At 45.5% G+C, this 18,406-nt stretch overlaps 2 protein-coding genes and 1 long non-coding RNA gene across 3 annotated transcripts; 1 reads left to right on the forward strand and 2 right to left on the reverse strand.

Annotated features, from left to right (window-relative positions):
• Positions 1-927: 927 nt before the first annotated feature.
• On the reverse strand, positions 928-2,924 carry LOC124698278. The gene is made up of 4 exons (XR_007000918.1): positions 2,270-2,924; positions 1,893-2,011; positions 1,681-1,762; positions 928-1,265 (listed from the first exon to the last, which is right to left on the reverse strand). It is a non-coding gene; the product is annotated as an uncharacterized LOC124698278 (long non-coding RNA).
• Positions 2,925-7,630: 4,706 nt separating this feature from the next.
• Positions 7,631-9,161, forward strand: LOC124698279 (protein transport protein yos1-like). The gene is made up of 2 exons (XM_047230778.1): positions 7,631-7,812; positions 8,759-9,161. Exon 2 carries the CDS (start codon positions 8,761-8,763, stop codon positions 8,995-8,997), a length of 237 nt encoding a protein of 78 aa, XP_047086734.1. The 5' UTR covers positions 7,631-7,812; positions 8,759-8,760; the 3' UTR covers positions 8,998-9,161.
• Positions 9,162-9,527: 366 nt separating this feature from the next.
• On the reverse strand, positions 9,528-17,354 carry LOC124702383 (cytochrome P450 714B3). Its single transcript, XM_047234522.1, has 5 exons — positions 16,624-17,354; positions 12,158-12,384; positions 10,850-11,097; positions 10,393-10,738; positions 9,528-10,199 (listed from the first exon to the last, which is right to left on the reverse strand). Exons 1-5 carry the CDS (start codon positions 16,931-16,933, stop codon positions 9,768-9,770), a joined length of 1,563 nt encoding a protein of 520 aa, XP_047090478.1. The 5' UTR covers positions 16,934-17,354; the 3' UTR covers positions 9,528-9,767.
• Positions 17,355-18,406: the final 1,052 nt, after the last annotated feature.

Below are 18,406 nucleotides of genomic sequence, written 5' to 3' on the forward strand. Positions count from 1 at the left end.
GTACGTCTACCCGGCCGGACCTCGGTAGTTCGGTACTGAGTCAACGCCTGTTATGTCATGGCTTTAGCGTATAAGCGCGCGCGGTTACTACCGTTAAAGGACGCAAGGACAAGTCGGAATTATGATCAGCATACGCAAAGGCAAATGAGTTGGGCTTCTATCTCGATTATCATTCGTCAGCGTGAAGCAAACGCCAGGCATGACCGAGCTGCTGCCTAATTTCGATCGGCGGCCAAATACGTACCGGCATAAAAGGCGAAAAGCCGCCGCGCGCGGAAATGTCTGCATGCAGGTCACACCGGAAGAGAGAAGCTCATCTAGAAACGTTGATTGGATCAAGGTAGTAGTAAGATCGAGCAAGAATTATTAGGACGCACGAAAAATCCGAACAGCCAGGGGAGAAGGTGCGTGCATACTGCATAGTAGACTCGTACGTAGTAGTCCTCCACGCTCCTCCACTACCAGAAACCGGTATTTTCCCCACGGCCAAGTACCTACAGGAAATAAGCTAGAACCGTCAGGATAATAGTTCCTGTCAGCTGACCGACAGGAAAACACCGTCAGGACTAATCTGACAGGGAAATTTTCAATGCCTGACGGTTGGCTGACAGGAATTGTTATTTTCAATTTTCCTGGCGGTTGTTCTTGCTCCCAGGAAAATGTCAGCGTCAGGTCTAAGAAGTGTTATTTTCTACGTCAGGTAACCGACAGGGAAATGTGTGTTTTCCTGACCCGTTCCTTCCCTACATGAAAATGCTACCGTATTGTCAAGGACAATAATCTGCATGGCACTCAAGTGCTCTCAGGAAACAAATCTGAGCATAATCCACATCATACAGTAAAATTATTTAGTAAATACACATTCAGCCATATCCAATTTCTATTCAAGTACACTCATCCAGAATCAATCCATAAATAAGATTGTACTCCACTGACACATGTTCCAACAAATGATAATTGACATATACAGACTTGCCCAAAAGCGGGTAATAAATGTGCCACACATACATGAGCCGCCACTCCAATTTGCTTCCAGCACACTGCACATGGCAGTACAATTTAACACAAAATACATGAATTTCCAAGTCATACAAGTTCATGATAAGTAACATTGCCTACATACATATATCTCCACTATTTCCCATCCATCACATTCCACTAATAGTGAATGCAACAAGAGATCCAACATACCATAAGAGTGTCAATAATTAGTTGAAGCTAAGATCCTCCTTCGGAAGCACAGTTGCTCTTACCACCGTTGCTACCTACAGCGTTGCCATGGCCAAAGAGAACAATTTTCAAAATGGAACAACACATAAGACATTTACGGAAAGAAATTGTCAATGATGTACAACCTTGGCACTAGTAAACATGGAAAAGCATCACTATCTACAGAGTACTCGTTGCAAAGATCTTTTTTCTTAGAAACCTTCTTTTTGCAATGAGGTAGTATCATTATCACAGTTTACCTTACCGGGCTGCACCAACAGAGTACCTATATAAATTTGTATTGTTGTATATAGAAATTAAGGACCAACATTATATAAATTTTACCAGCTTTACTCTCACAGCCAGATCATCCAAGACACTTTGTTGCATATGATGTTTCAGATGTTCTATATATAACTACATAGCAGAAGTCAAGTACATAAAAACAATGCAGTTATAAGAGAGTGATACCTTAATAATTGTAGTATCAACGATGAAGCATCTCCTCCATCACATCACAGTTAAATACTAATGGAGGTTCTGGTAAAGAATCCTAACATGATAGAAACAAAAATAGGACTGGCATAAGAAATAGGACACAGACAAAAGTTAATTATGGATTGGTAATTCGATAGGTGTTCTCAAGGGTTATAAGCCAGGGAACGGATGTTCTATAGTAGTACCAGTAAGCTATAAACATTCTTCACATTTAGCTGTCTTTGTGGGAACACATCATCTGCAACAAGCTAAAAAAAACAGCGCAGAATTTGTTCCGGTGCAGATTAGAATCTGTTGTTTGAACCTGGCATCAGAAGAGTGTCAGGAGAGTTTGTTCATTTATATTTAAGGAAAGCTGAATCTCCAGTAAGAAAAAAAAGATGCCAAAAGATCAGCACCAGGTTCTTGACCCTATTCAAATCGGTATATACTTCAAAGTATAACTTGGTACAGATAGGAGTATTCAAATCTACTCACTTCATAAACTCACACATAGGTAATAGCATACAGGTATGGTATAGTATGCTGACTACATTCTCTAGCTGAGTCAATAGTAGAATACCTTCTCGGTACACGGAGGCACCATGCCATTTCTCAGCTTGCTGCAAAAATAACGCACCTTCAGTAGCACCTAAATCTATGAGCTACAAGATAGAACAAAGTTGTTTCTTCCATCGTGAAAACTAAAATAAAACAACGCACTGAAAATTCAAAAGGCCCTCATTTTGCCACAGTTATGAGTAATAATCTTACCTATGACCATGATTGATACTTACCACACCAAAACGAAGCTGCTGGCCTGGACAAAAGGGAGAGGAGGGAGCACGAGTTGCGGAAGTGGATGGAGGTGGTGATCGGAGGAGAAGGGAGGTGGGCCGCGCTCGCGGTCGTATGTGGTAGCAGGTAGCGGTGGAGGTCAGATGAGATTCGAGGTGGCAGAAGGCAGTGGTGGAGCTCTGGGATGGGATCTGGTGTCCGGCGGCCGCAGGTGGATCTTGTAGCCGGCGGCAGCGGATGGATCTGGTGGCCGGCGGCTGTGGATGGATCTGGTGGCCGGCGGCTGCGGACGGATCTGGAGGTCGGAGGAGAGGGAGGCTGGCGGCACAGGAGGGCGGCGACAATGGTGAGGAGGTGGGAGGCGGCGGCGGCGGTGCGTGTTGAAGACGAGAAAGTGGGGAAAGTTTCTAGGGTGTTTGCCTTATGTCCTCTCTTTTTTCTCTAGACAAATATCGCGCGAAGTTTCCAGTGTTGGCGCGCGGTGAGGGAAAATTTCAGCGCGAACTGCGTTTCATGGGGATCCGACGGCGGGCTGGCTCTAATCTTTTTCCTGTGAGCTGACCAGAACACAGGAAAATGTGTTATCCTGAGATCTACTTCGGGCCTCACAGGAAAATTCATAGCTGAGAGGAAAATGCCGGTTTCTGGTAGTGCTCCGAGTATTGATGTGTAAACGCGAGTCGGCGCCTCGACGACCAACGTGAGGCCCATATATGCCCGTTGGCGTCCGTTGGAACTCTGACTTTGCTTGCAGCTACGTGAGACCAACCGGCCAGAAGCAGGCAGCAACGTGAGACCAACAGCGCCCTGGCCTCTGGCCGGTTCGTGCAGCCACGGCTCGCAGGCTGCTGCTTGCTTCCCTGTCTAGGGTCGGCAAGGTTGCTTGCTGGGTCCAGGTCGTCCCATGTGGTGGTGTGGGTGCGTGCTTCAGCTTGACGCGGTCGCGAGGAAGTGGGAGGGAGCAGCTAGCGTAGGGTGTTTCGTAGAAACCAAAAAACTGTCCACCAGACTCATGGCACACGCACACACGTCCTAGAGGCCTAGAGGGAGCACTTGATTGATTCATGGATTACACGAGCTCTACACGTCGAATCGCACGACGCGCACAACGGCTCGCTCAACACTCATCGAATCGCGCGCCGTGATCGAGCGCCTTCTACGGTTCTACACACCGTTTCCGCGTCGTGTGCCGTCCTACGCGCGCGCGGGCGACTGGATACGATCGACCATCCGTTATCGGGCCCCGGCTGTTGGTCAACGTAGAGACACAAATGCGCCACCACCGTCGCCGTCGCCTGCGGTCACCGAGCGCAAGTGGTGACTGCATTATGAGGTAGACGACGACGCAACGGACCTTTCTAATGTTTTAGCATAGCTGTGGACGTACTATAGCTAGCGCGTAACGTAACCACACTGCGTGCCATCACGGTTTTCTCAAGGGAAATAAAACGCTACTACCACCCATCAACGCGGTTTGTACGCGGCGCTTCCGGCAGTTGCATGTTTTGGGAGTTTGAGCTCGCTGTAGTCAGCAAGCTGAAAAAATTTATTACTAGTCTCCCAACCCTAACCCATCCTCCCGCAGTTACCGAACCTCCCCCAACCCTAACCCACCCACCCGCGGTCCCGGCGGCGCCACGCCGACGCCGGTGGTGCCGCCGGACAAAGCCCGCGTGGCGTGGCGTGCGGCAGCGGATCTCCTCCTTGCTGCCAGATCCCTCCTCGACGCTGGCGACGGCACGACAGCGGTGGCTAGTGGCGATGGACAGTAGGCGGAGGCCAGATCCTCAATCTGTGCGGCAACACCTCCTGCATCTCCCCGCTTACTGTCGGTGCGAGGTGGTGCTCCTGGACTTTTCCCGCGGCACGAGGACGCCTGGGGCAACAACCCTGGATTTGATGGCGGAGGCGTCCCTCTTCTTCGTTGGAGATGGTTGCCCTGAGGATGAAGTGGTGGTCTAACGATCTGTCACCGAGTCCCGACGGTGAGTTGGGAAGGCATGGAAACCGATGATGGGCGTGAAAGGCATGCCAATCCTGGTTGCCGCCGGTGGAGGGTCGGCCGGCTGCTAGGCATTGCTCATTCGTTTGGTGTCGCCGCTTTGCCTCGGCCGGCCTGGGATGGTCGGCGACATTGGGGCCCGACCTAGATAATGGTGGCAGTCCTAGGGTCTCTATTGTGTGAAGATGAAGACCTGCATGAGGCCTGCCCGTCTAGATCTGGCCTGAGGGATGAGTTCCGGAAGGCTCCGACGGCGATAGTGCACCTTATGCCTAGAGTTCGCTGGATCGGGTGGTATTCGATCGTGACACCCATACTTTTATTATGACCGTTTGGTTCTGGAGGGAGCGACGTGAAGCTCTGTCCTGTTTTGCCATCAGATGACATTCTGGTCCATGGTGAATCAGAGGCTGGGAATATCGTGAAGGCTGGATTGGAGGACTAGCAATTGAGGTTCGAGTCCCTGTGTTGTTGAGGGACTTGCTTGGTGTTCTGGATTCCGCGGCAACGTTATGCAAGTGGGGGCGGCAACACATGTGAAGTTTAGAGTATTGCCTTTCAGGATGAAAATCCAGGGTCTAGCTTTAATTGCTTGTGCCTGACAATTACCTTGTTGAATGCGTTGTTTTGAGAGCGGAGACTATCTTCAGGGCGAAAACCTAAGATCTTTAGATCAGACAACGACAACGGCGTGTGCATTGTTCTCTTCTTGGAGGCGTCGTTTTCGGAGAGCCTGGAGTTCAGGTGTTGTCTTGACATTGTCTTGACAGTAGACGTATTGTTGCTGCTAGGGCTGGAATATCGTAGCAGGGCTTTTTGATTCTTTATCTTTTTTTTTGGTTGTGTGCATCCGTACAACCATTAGGGTATTGCGTTGTTGCAGAGGCTGGATGTAATTGGTATCTCTCAATATTAATATATTTCCTTTATAAATAAAATATTTAGTTAGATGAGAGAGAATGTAAGTGGGATCTCATGCAACAGATATCTCTAGCACGTCCCGGGAGACACTTTGTGAGAGAAACAAGGGTGCCATCTATTAGTAAAGTAGCACATCTTTCTACATAGCTATCGTACATATTTGCTACAAAGTTAGCTTAAGATGACATAACAATATCTTATAACCAGTTGTTTGTGATTATACTATTAAACATGCTCTAATAGTAGGACTGTATCTTTATTCGTAGTCAATTGCTTGACCCCAAACGTCACCGACTACTTATCAGTATGTAATTTTCAAAGTATGATGTAGGAATTCAACAATCTCGATGGTGCTGCGAAAACTGTCACTGGAGAATATGGCTAATTGTTTGACATGAAATGTTTTAAGGTTGTCACGGAAACAATGGGCCCTCAACAAACTTAAACGCGGCAATGGCCCATTACAAAACTTTCTTCTTCTTTCGGCCCCTCAAAGGCATGCGCCAATCTTCGTGAATGAAATGAGAAAAATATGTTGCAAGGAAAAATATGGGTCGTGACGAAGCACGGGCATTCAACTAGTAGACATAATGACTGGCAAGTCTATGTTGCTCAAATGCCAATCTAACATTTGAAGAAGAGACCAAAAGAAGAGGAAAGTTTTGCTCCGGGCATCCATGGGTTTAAGTTTGCACAAAGGTTAAGACCGATGACAATCTGCAGCCGAATGTATGCGGGGAGTCCTTGACTCTAACATGTTAGAGCAACTCTAACAGATCCCGTAAAATCTCCTACCATCAAAGTCATTTTCGGTGTATTGTAAGATGTTTTTCAGTAGGAAGCATGCTTCTAAAGAACACATGCAACAAAACTTTCTATCAGACGGACCCACATATCAATGGTGAACCGTTTATATATTTTCCCTTTTTATACGATCATCGTCACAAAGATGCGTGGTCGGCCGCTTCCCTTTCCATCACCCTGCCAGCAACCCCCTTCCCAGCGACGCACAATCATGTGCGCCGACCTGCCCCAGCAATCCCGCGAGCCCGCGCCGATGATATTGGTCACACGCCTCCCACAGCACTCGCGTCATACACGAGGCCATGGCGCCAAGGTTGGTTGTCCACTTGGGGCCGCGCTACTCCCCATACTAGGACTAGGCTCGCTCATGGACGCTCTTCGCCATCTTCCAATAGGGCTTGAGGGATGTATACTAGATTTTGAGCATGATTCGCCGAGATTTGGTCGGGTTCGTTGGAATTTGGCTAGATTTGTGGCAAGTCCGAGGGTCGCAGGGCTCCACTCTGACATGAAACTTACCTTCCGCCAACTATCTTGTTTCCTTGTGTATATCGTTAAAATGCGCCCCAATAATGCAAATATGCAGTAGTCGAGCTAGTTTTTGTGTGTATCCCATAAAAAAATTACAGGATGGCCTCGTTTAAGTGATCTGAAATGGTCGTGTTTGAACCAAACAACTACTCAATCGGCGGCACCTCTGGTCATAAATACTTGTCACATGTTATTAAATCTAGTCATATTTTCTTCAACATTTTATTTAAATCCACGACAAGTACTCCATATTTATTGTGACGGAGTATAACTCTTTCCGCGTGTTAGAGCACGTACAATGGGGTGATGTCAGCCTTCCCTTAGAGATGTCACGTTAGATTTTTGCTTAGTTGAATGAGAGAGAGGATGAAGAGAGAGAGGTGTATTCCCTTAGCTAAGGAATCATCTCTTAAGAAATAAGAGAAGACTATTTTCTCCATTGTATCAAATATATCTTCCTTTAGCAACAAATTTTCTACCAAAATTTAATTATTAATATTAAGTGCTAGATATGGCTGTAAGAAATAATGCATTGTATGATTTATGTCTAATGCCTTCTCTAACTGATGTGGCAGAGTAAGAGAAGACATGCTTTTCCTACCATTGTACATGCCCTTAGCGCCTCACGATTAAGACAACACGCCGAGCTCCGGACTCCACCTTTTTTTTTTCCGAGAACTCTCGCGTCAACTTGAAATTGAAAATATATGAGTTTTCCATGTCTTCCTGGGCCTATTGGGCCGCCAAGCCTAGCATGCCACCGTCAAGAAAGCCTGAAGAGTTGCGCCTCGTTTTCCTTTCCCCGAAGGGAAAAAAAAGGAAGAAAGTGCTTGCGGAGTAGAGACGGCTCCCCTCTTCGTCCGTTCTCTTCGCCAGATCTCTTCGCCGGAGCAGCCCCCCGTCCTCGTGTGGAAGCTCCGTCCGTCCGTTGTGATCCTCGAGCCTGCGCCGCTCGCCGTCGTCCTTGTGTTGAAGCTCCTCCGGCCGGCGTCCTCCTGCACCGAACCTCCACCCTCTCCTCCGGTCACCGTCGACGCCAGCCTCTCCCGTCCTCCTCATCTCCAAGGAAGGTGCCGTGCCTGCTCTCTCCTAGCTCTCACTCTCCTCAGTTCTTTTGCGTGTGGATCCCAAAATAGCTCTAATTTTGTGTGCTATGAATGAAGAATAGGGGTAAAATTACCTATTCAATACCTAATTTGGTGTGCTATAATTTGGCCTGTTTTCAGACATCAACTACTTCTATTGATGGTTAAAATATATATACTCGATGCTCCTTGGGATGGATGATTTTTAACATATATGATCTGTAATTTATTTAAGGGGTAGATGATTTGGCATCTCGTTGTGTGGAAAAAAGGTTGCCTATATGAATATCTATCACTATTTGCTCATTAGTATCTTCAGAGAGGAGACATTGGTATGCTTTATTTGTTTAAATGGATGACTTGGCACAAAATGATGACAGCTAATTGCCTAATTGTGAGAGAGCCTGGCCTAGTTACCGTATTGTGTGCTAGTCGAGACTCACAAACCTGGACTAGTCGAGACTAGTTGATCGACTCATCAAATTAGTCGAGTCGACTGGCCGAGTCGACCTTGCAAATGCGACTCATGGACTAGTGTTGACTAGTCTTTCGACTCGAAATCCATGGTGCTTACATGATTTATGTTAAGAAGAGCTAGGCAACACACCCCGAGGATAGCAATTGGCCGTAGGATTGATAGTGATATAGGCAGGAGTCAAACTTGAGATACATCATTCTAGCAAGTAGCAACATAAATTACTCAAATCGACTAAGAATGAAAAGAGCTCCTTGTTTTTGTTTGTGTACATAAATATGTCTTAGTGCATGTCCCTGTCCAGTTACGTTTATGTTTTCACGAGGTGATGTTACTTTGCTATGCTGAATCCATGAAGACGAACTAATCTATATGTTCAGTTACGATGATCTGGTGACTGGTGGCACATAAATAGCAATTCTTTTCGTCTAACGGAGTTGTGTTGTTTATTTACAGAGATGGGCTTGTGGATGCTGCTGGAGGGTTTTTTGCTTCTTGCAAATTCCTTGGCCATACTGAATGAAGACCGCTTTCTTGGTCCCAGGGGTTGGAGCATGTCTGAAGTTTCAGGAAATGGGCAAACAAAGTCTTTGAAGGGCCAGGTCGTTGGGCTCATCTACGCCACTCAGTTTCTGCGGATGCCCTTGATAGCGCTTAACATTCTTATCATTGTTGTGAAAGTGGTCTCAGGCTGAGACTCTTTGTTATGTCTCTGCTGTTGGGTTGAACTGATTTCAGTTCCAGCATTATGTAAAAGCTAATCATGTTCAAAAGTTACAGCAAGGATGTTTACACTGATTCGAATATGGCTTGTTGCTTTTGTTGTTGCAAAATTATGTATGGACATACTTCTGTCAAATTGCATGTCCTGGTGATATCTTCCTCTTAAATTACTTCTGAATCATTCATTGTCTGGTGATGGAACCAACACTTTCTGCAGTTCAGCCTTATTTGTGGTATATTTGTTGATTATATATATACGTTTCTTTGTGTTTTAGCACTGCTTGTATACTTTACTCTTTGTGGGCTTCTCAATTATAGTGATGACCAAGCAATGCGAAAAGAATGATGATCCAATTGCCCATTTTGTGTTGCAAGTTAGAGAGGCCCATCAGGCAAGTATGCTGCCTTACTAGTGCCCAACAAAGAACTGTGTTCTTAAATTCACAAGCTTTCAGCACTATAGTTTTGCAATTAGTGTTGCCTTTTGATTTAGGTATTCACATCATAACAACTGCAACTGTTTTTATATAGATGTTGACTCAAGCATTCACTCATCTGGCACATTCCCTCTAATTCAGCCTATTTGAGCTGAACCTTTACATACACACGAGAAAGATCAAACCTGAACAATATGGACCTGTATATGTACATTTTTCTCCAGCTGCTTTTACTGAACTATAATTTCCTTCCCATCACAAAGCGTGGGCACTCACATTATTACAACCAAACCCCAATGCCCCTCTTAGTGTTTACAGGCACTTTGCACTTTCGTCAAGGTGAGATCGACACCAAACTCTGGCTCCACAATGAGTTTGAGTGTTGGAGAATGCTCATAGCGAGGCGAGAGCTTCAGTGCAAACTTGGAGATGATGAGAGATATCAGTATCTTGAGCTCTGCTGTAGCGAACCCCTGGCCAAGGCAGGTCCGAGCGCCAGCGCCAAATGGTAAGTAAGAGTGTAGCTGGGGTCGAGCATCGGAGAAGCGTGCCGGGTTGAACTCTTTGGCATCAAGTCCCCAAAGCTTGGTATCAAGGTGCATTGTGGAGACAGGGATGTAGATGTTGACACCTTTTGGTATGTGTACACCCCCCAGGTTCAGCTCCTGAAGGGCCATCCTCGATACAAAGGCACCTGCTGGGTACAACCGCAGAGTTTCCTGAATTACCATTGTGAGCTACATTTTTCAAAAGTGATCTTGAAGTCAGGGAGGTATCACAACAAGTTCAATGACTGGAAATGGCAGCAAGTTCACTGATGTTTATATTTTCAAAGGTGATCTTGAAGTCTCTTCTTCTTTTTAGCAAGATTAATTTCTGAAACTGCATAGTACTGAAGATGGAGAAAAGGAAGAGGAGGAGCATACATACATTCTTCATTTTTTGAAGTGATTGGGAGTCTACAGGACGACCCCCACAGACCTCCATTACTTCTTCTCGCACCCGGTCCTGCCATTCTGGGTGCAGTCCAAGGAGCATTAGACACCAGGCAGCTGTCACAGCTGTGCTCTCGTATCCTGCAAAATATATGCTCTTGCAGTTGTCCACTATAAAGTTCTCTGCCTCGCCGAGGCCCACCTTGCTGCTGCTTGCACTGTGAAGAATTGCGCGCAGTAAGTTCTTGTCTTCTCCGCTTTCCTTCACGATTTCTAGTATCAGCTCGTGCACTTGTTTGTGAAGCTCCCATGCCTTCCTGTTCTTCTTTGTAGGAAAGAACCTGCAGACATTACATTCGAATTTCATATCTCATTTGAGTCAGTATAGAACTTTCAGTTGATGTGTCTGTGGATGAACCACATCCTTAGTTGATGTTATTTTTTGTGCTAACCTTAGGCCAGTCATTTCAGCAAGCGCATTGGGCCTGGACACGGCCTTCTGAAGTTCTCTGAGCTTTAGAAAGATTTTCTTTCCTTTGATGTAGCTGCTTCCAAAGCATGTCCGGGAGATGACATCTGCGGAGTAGGCTCTTATGTCATCGTCAATCTTGATGTCTACAGTCCCACCATTTTTGTGGACGCTCTCTTCCCATGACTCGAGCAGTGTTTGTGCAGAATCTACCATCAGATCCATCATTCCCTGAGTATGGTGAAAATAATATTGAAAGTAAGGCTGCATGTAGTAATAGTTTTCATGTCTGTCTAGCTGTATGCTGCTCTTGCATACTGGCTCAGAATAATGCAGGATTAATTACTGGAAGTGGTCCTGATTAATACTAGAATCTTATCGGACATTATGTAGCTGGATCATCAGAATGATGTGGTTTTGCTGCTGGACATGGTCCTAGTGAGAACTCTGATGACACATTGTCTAGCTGGATCAAAATGCTGCAGGTATTGGCTCTGTCTTGTTGAACTGTCATTCTGCATTATGATGGAGGATAAGCGGCACCCACAGCTGTATTTCGCCCTGAAACATTGAGACCCACTGATATGTTTAAATGCCCTTACAATTTCTTTCAGAAACCTAAGAAGGTTACACACACATGGCCTTGAGAGCTGTCTCTGAAATCCATGTCTACTAATTTGAAGAGGCATATATAGTACTCCCTCCTTCACAGTTTATTAGGCGCGCGCGTACCCCTAGGTTACCAATTTAACCTATATAATTTAAATTATATAATATAAAAATTATATCATTAGAAAATAGAACATCTGAACTTTCTAATGATATAATTTTTATAACATATAACTAATGCTAACTTGATCAAATTTGCGACCTAGGGTTACGCGCGTGCCTTATAAACTGTGAGAGAGGGAGTATTGCTAGTATTTGCTTATTCTGGGAGGGAGAATATCGTCTTCAATGTCATTTGTGATTTGATAGGTGCTTGTGTGGGCGACATCCGAACAATATTGGCTTGCCATTTTTTTGTTGAATGCCACTAATTATCGGTGACATCAAATGCAGCTGGAAAAATTTGGCTGCAAACGCATCCCAAGTGCAATTCTCAGATGCACAAATCACGATGTTAAATTCAACGATCATCGAGTCGACCGAGCTGTAACTTAATTCTCGGTTGACCTAGAACTACCTAGAACTTTTTTGTATTGCATGTAAAACTACCTATAACTAGCAAATTTCTTTTTATTCAAATTCACCTTGTGTATGACAACATCTCATTATACGGATACGGTACCTTGACCTTGTCGAGGAAGAACTCGGGCGCAATGATCTTCCTCTGGTGGGCCCATGCCTCGCCGTTGGATTTTAGGATGCCCCGGCCAAACAGGGGCTCGTGCGTGGCCTTGAGGTAGGAGCTCTTGCCGAGGTCCAGGGAGACGCAGAGGTTGATGTCCCGGACCACGTCCGGCCGGCTCACGTGAAGGAACACGACGTTGCCCATGGAGTAAGTGAACACTGGACCTGCAGTAGACCCATGTTGAGCAGGTTAATTAGTTAGTCTCGGTTCGGGTATAGGACCTCCGTCATGCAGTAGTTAGATTGGTCGATTTCTAGGTCTCAACTCAGCTCAAATTTTTAATTTGAGCGAGCTCATATTGAGTCGAGTTAAAGATGAAGCTGTAAAGGTTGGTTCATACTTAGGTTGTAACCATCTTGAGCTAATTTCAGGTTAAGAAAAATAATAAAATTCAATATTTCTAGCTTGTAAAAAGGAACAAGTTAAGATCTCATCCACAACATATAGAAGGAACAAATTAACCCTTCATATTTGCTTGATCTAGTCTCATCCAGTAGTGTGAAAGCTATCTGTTTTAGTTCGATTAGTTATCATGCTGGAATGCAAGTTGGACCAATTAGAGCTGCTAGTCCCAGAATACATGGCCATCACACCAGGCAGTGTCAAGGTGTAGCAAAATCAACATCACGTCGGAGTACGGGTAGTACTATGGCCATCACGCACGCAGAATCAACATGTACAAAAATCAACAAAGGAAGGGGATGTGGTGATGGTGCCTGGCGCCATTGGCTCGGCGGTCACTGTCCGCTCTCCGCAAGTGGCCGGGCCGGAGAGGCGCAAGGAGCGACCGGAAACCGACACGGCGGCGAGGAGCCCCCGGCGAATGGCGATCGAGTCACGGCGCCCCCGCCATCCACCTCCACCGAAAAGGGGATCAGACGTGCGGGAACAGGACGGGAGCGCGCCGGACTGACGAGACCGCCCGCCGTCCCCATCCAGCGATCTCCTCGTCACGCGCGCGCGCGCGCACGCGCACGCGCACGCGGTCACCACGGACAAAGGGCGCGCGCGCGCCACCGCGCTCTGGCGATCGAGCTCGCGCTCGCACTGGCTGGCGGCGGGTGATTGACCTGCGCGCCCACGCGCACGGGCGCGCTAGCTGCCGGCCGGGCGGGTGATGCGTGACGCTTTCTCCCGCGCGGGACGGCGACGTGCCGGGTCACCACCGCGCGCGACGGCCCCGCCGGTCCAATCCCAATCGTCTCTGGCGTCGTCTACCCGGCCGGGCCCCGGTCACCGCTGGTGGCGTCGCTGTAGCTGGCACACGTTGGTTGGGAAGCGAGGGAGAGGTGGTCTCGCGCGTACCTATCTGGCGGGACGTACGACGACCACCCCGGTCTCGGGCGCAGCTATGTTGGCTGCTCATCCGCCTGACGTGATATGTCGGGAGGGACGTTATACTGTTACGTGCGTACGGGCACTGTATCATCATCTTCCTCCAGGATAATCTGAAAGATTCCGCCTCGAACTTTCTTATTCTTCTTTCCCTGTATCATTTCGATGTGACTTGTATTTCCAAATTGCGACGTGACTTGATTTAATTTGTGTGTGTGTGTGTGTGCTGATGGGTTTGCTACACAGTGCTCCCTTTGTCCGCGAAGAAGTATGTATCTAGCTTTATCCTAAGCTAATTTTATTTGAATTTGACTAACTTTATAGAAAAATGAGTATCAACACATATGATGTCAAATTGGTTGATTAGAAAACTGTATTTCAAGACAAATCTAGTAATAATGATTTAGAGTCATAAGTGTTGCTAAATTTTCCTATAAATGAGTGCTAGATGTACACTTATTTGTGGATGGAGGAAATATATATCAAAAAATTTCCAACATGTACTATCAGCGATCAACATTTAGGCGTAGTGACCTATTTGCATCCTATCTAATAACACTCTCTCACGGAATATAATACTACCTCTGGCCCTAAATACTTGTCACGGAATCAGGAAAAATATAGGTTAAAATGTATCTAAGGTCTGCGACAAATATTTAGGACTAGAGGGTGTACTGCTAATCCAAAATTAAGGCAACATTTCATTTAAAATTACAACAATTAATTTAAATTAGAGGGAAAATAAGAGTTTATTACGGCCAATATTGGCTGTAATAGCAACTCACATTACGAATTGAAAACTGAGAGAGTATTAGCCACATGTAGATGTATTTTTTACTACTCCCATAATTAGCTGCTAGGATGCCTACATGCATAAACCAAAGGTGGGCTGATTACTTTTGATGGAGCAGAGCTGCACATAGTGCACCCTAGCCGCCTAGCGCACAACTATGTCGGTATGCCCTCCTGAATAGTGTCAATTCATCATCTCGACCTATTGCTGCTTTCTATACACAGTAATGTGGGGTTTACTTCTCTTTAATTAATATCAATAGTAGGGACGGGGCTTTTTGGCACTAGCGAGCATATGCTTCCGGTTATTGAAATGTCCTTTAAGCGTAGTAAAAAATATTAAAAATTCTGAACAACAAATTGACGTGTATATCTCGACATCATACGTGCTTAGAAAGTTGTTTCGCGGAAAACTGACATTTTGCGTGTCGTGTGCAAAAAGATAAATTCAGTGCTTAAAAAAGACTTTTCACGAGACATTTCTTTGTCTTTTTTACAAAGGACACAAAAATGTCAGTTTTCTGTGACACTTGGCGTGCACACATATAATGTCAACATATACACATAAAAAATGAGATTTTTTTGACATTTCAAATGTTTTTCTTGTGTAGCAGGAGCATATGCTCTCATGTTTAAATGTTGATTTCCGCAATAGTACTCTCTTTGACTCTGAAAAAATGTCATGGGTTTAATAAATCTAGATATATTTAGATTAAAACTGAGACAAGCATTTAGAACCCATTAAAAATGGCTTAAATATTTGTTATTTGTAGGCATACGTGTCCTCTCCTGTTACATCACACTGCTGTACCATGGTGGGTCCAAGGATCAGTTAAATTGTGCAAGGTGATGGCGGCCAGCTCACCTAATATGTAACCTTGCTATCCAACAGTATCATGCATCAACAGAAAATGGCAAATTGAGCAGCATGAGTTGGACATGAGCACAAGTTTAGACCACCTGTAAACGTTGCTACAGCTAGAATTAACTTAAGATCGACATCAATTTTTGGAATGAGATGCTGATGTATTTAAGGAAACAATTTAATATTGCTCAGCTGGAACCTCATAATTGCCGGGACCTGAGAGTGATTGAGATTGCACTCGGTGACGGTAGTACATAGTAGTAAGTGGTAAACTCTTATCTCTCTCTTTCTCTGTTTGAGTCAATAATTCGGCTAAGTATGTACTATGCTGTACTCTCTCAGTTCACAATTACATCATGTTTTAGGTTTGTTAAAGTCAAAGTTCGGCAAGTTTATACATTTAGAAAGAAAAAAATCAACATCTACAATATAAAATTTACTATATTGCAATCGTTAGGAGGTATGTTTGTATACACTATGCATTTGCTATTATAGATATTGATTATACACTATGTGTTTGAAAAGGAGGCCTACTAACGGAAATTTAATTCGGCTCCCGGGTGCGTATGCTTTCTGTACCAAACAAATCATATTTTGAAATGTCGAAAAATTTGGATAAAAAATTCTACATATACATCTTCATAATATATGTGCGTTTGGCAAGTTTCACGAAAAACCAAAAAAATTTGTGATCTATTTAAAAAGGAGAAAGTTTATCTTGAGAAAAGCATTAATTTTAGCACTGAATTTTGTCTTTTTTACACATCTCACGTGATAAGTCAATTTTTTATGAAGCGGTTTTGTGAGCGTGTAGCACGTGAAGATGTGCGTGTGAATGTTTTGTTTCAATTTTTTAAATTTAAAATGTGTGTAAGATGCATTTCAAAATATAGGGAGCATATACACCCATGTTCCAAAACACCACTCCCGCCTACTAAATACAAATTACTTTTCAAACCGACACATATGTTGAATATAAATATGGTGCATAGCCGCTTTTCATCACTTCAGATTTTAGGTTGAATTATCTAGTGCAGTAATTTTATATGGTATCAGAGAGTCAAGAGCTCTCAAATTCTAGATCTTGCTCACGTAGTATTAAAAAATATATAAAAAGATTTTGCGGCCTACACTGAACCTACGCTAAAAACAATCATATAACATAATCTCTATCTCAACGAGAGGTGAAGATATATAAGAAGACAAACTTCTTTCCTAACTGAGAAAAGGTTAAAAAACCAATTGAAAAATGAGACCATAGAACAATACTATAACAAGAAGAATGGAGCAAAGCAAGGATCACACACCAATCAGAGGATATGGAGAAAGCATACACTTGAGATCATGCATGCTATGCTACACGACACTGCGCGCTAATATAATATGCGGAACGCCATAGATAGATACATACCGTGCTCTTTTCTCCATTTCTCGTAGAAGGGCAGCACGGCTGGGCGGTAGTCGTGGACTATGCCTCCGCCGCCACGGCCGCCTTGGCGAGCCAACTTCGCGGCGGCGACGGCCTCTCTCATGTCGGCGAGGTTGCCGTAAGGGAAGGACGGGCGCGGCCCGCCGATGCCCTGCCTCCTGAACCCCGCGAGGAGCCGCTGCGGCACCACCCAGACGTTGTAGTAGAGGTAGAGCGCGAGGCAGCACGCCCCCACGCAGCAGAGGCTCAGCAACACCTTCATCGCCATGGCCACCTCCACCTCCATGACCATACTCTCTCTCTCGCTGGCTAGCAGATAACAACTTGCTTTCTGCACTTCTGTCTATGAGAGTGTCAGAGAGAGAGGGTGTGTGTGTGAGAGAGGAAGTTAGCTCGCTAGCTAGGTGGTAGTGTGGTGTTATATGGGCGAATCAAATGGGGGAAAGGTGGTAGAGTCCAAATGCCGTCTTTGGAATAGAACGGCTCCCCAAAAAACGAAGTTCAGAAGGGACGTCGCACTCGCATGTGCGTGCGGTGGCCCGCCCTGTCATGAGCAAAATGCAAGATGTGGAGCGCGTCGTCTATCCGGTGATTTTACCTTCTTGTTGGCGATCCATCTTTGATCATCATCATCCTAGCAGCCATGCCATCGGCTACATCTGGTGAACAGTTAAGATAGCTAGGAGACATGAGCTCTCAATAGTAGCTCGGAGATATGAGTCTCATTCGACCTTATCCAGCAAATAAGTCGGACAAAAGCGTGACTCCACCACCCACCTCTCGGATGGAACTTGCTAGACTACGGCACCGCCTAGCAAAGCTCATGCATGAATGCGCTTTGATAGAAGAAACTTAAGATTTGTGAGAATGGGGATCGATCGCCCGTGTCTTTCAGTTTCAAAGAGGATGCGCGTGGACGTGCGTGGTGTCCGTGTAATAACCGTAGAAAAAACGATAGCAGACGTGATTGCTCGATTAATTCGAGCTGGGTTTGCAAAACCATCACTGTTGTTGTTGTAGCGAGTGCAAAAAGGGTCATGCCCATGTTTTTCTTTTTCGAGCACACGGCAAAATGTATGGACGCTACTCAAAGAGATGAGCCGTGCGGCCCACCCAGACACATATACCGCCAGCAGGCTAGCTAGATTCGATCTCCTCGACGATCTCGTGAAAGGGGAAAAGATAAACGGGAAAACTGCATGGGCTCACGATCGTCGGGACATGGCGCGTTTGGGCCAGTCGTTTCGCAGCTTTATCGAGTGTAACTAGATTCACTGAATATTTATCTGGTCGGCACCGTGTGTTCCAGACGTGGTAGGTGCCGGTTAAACACCGTATCTCCGTGGCACCGTGCGAAACAAACGATACTCACTCCACTCATCAAGGGACGACCACGGCAGTAGGAAACGGTTGTGAGTTTTTTTCCCCTAACTAAAGTTAGGGTTTCTCTTATCCTCTGGCGGTGACCCGCCGAGAGCTCTTCCTCCCGATCAACTAATCGGTGCGGGCATGGATCCTGGTGGTAGTAGTAACGTAAGGAGGGGCAAGGAGGAGGACGTGGATGACCTCCTTCGGAGATTGAATCTGCACGAGGATGACGGAGAAGACTTCGTGTGGGAAGAAGAAGTGGAGCGATCTGATGTCAAAGCAAAGTGGCTGGCTATTGCAAAGGTACTGTTGAGTAACATATTGTATAGACATAGGTCCCCGTGTTTTCTCAGGGTTGTACCTGTAATTGTACATGTGTCCGCCTATATATATATGA

This window comes from Lolium rigidum, chromosome 3 (assembly GCF_022539505.1).
Source record: "Lolium rigidum isolate FL_2022 chromosome 3, APGP_CSIRO_Lrig_0.1, whole genome shotgun sequence".
NCBI lineage: Eukaryota > Viridiplantae > Streptophyta > Magnoliopsida > Poales > Poaceae > Lolium > Lolium rigidum.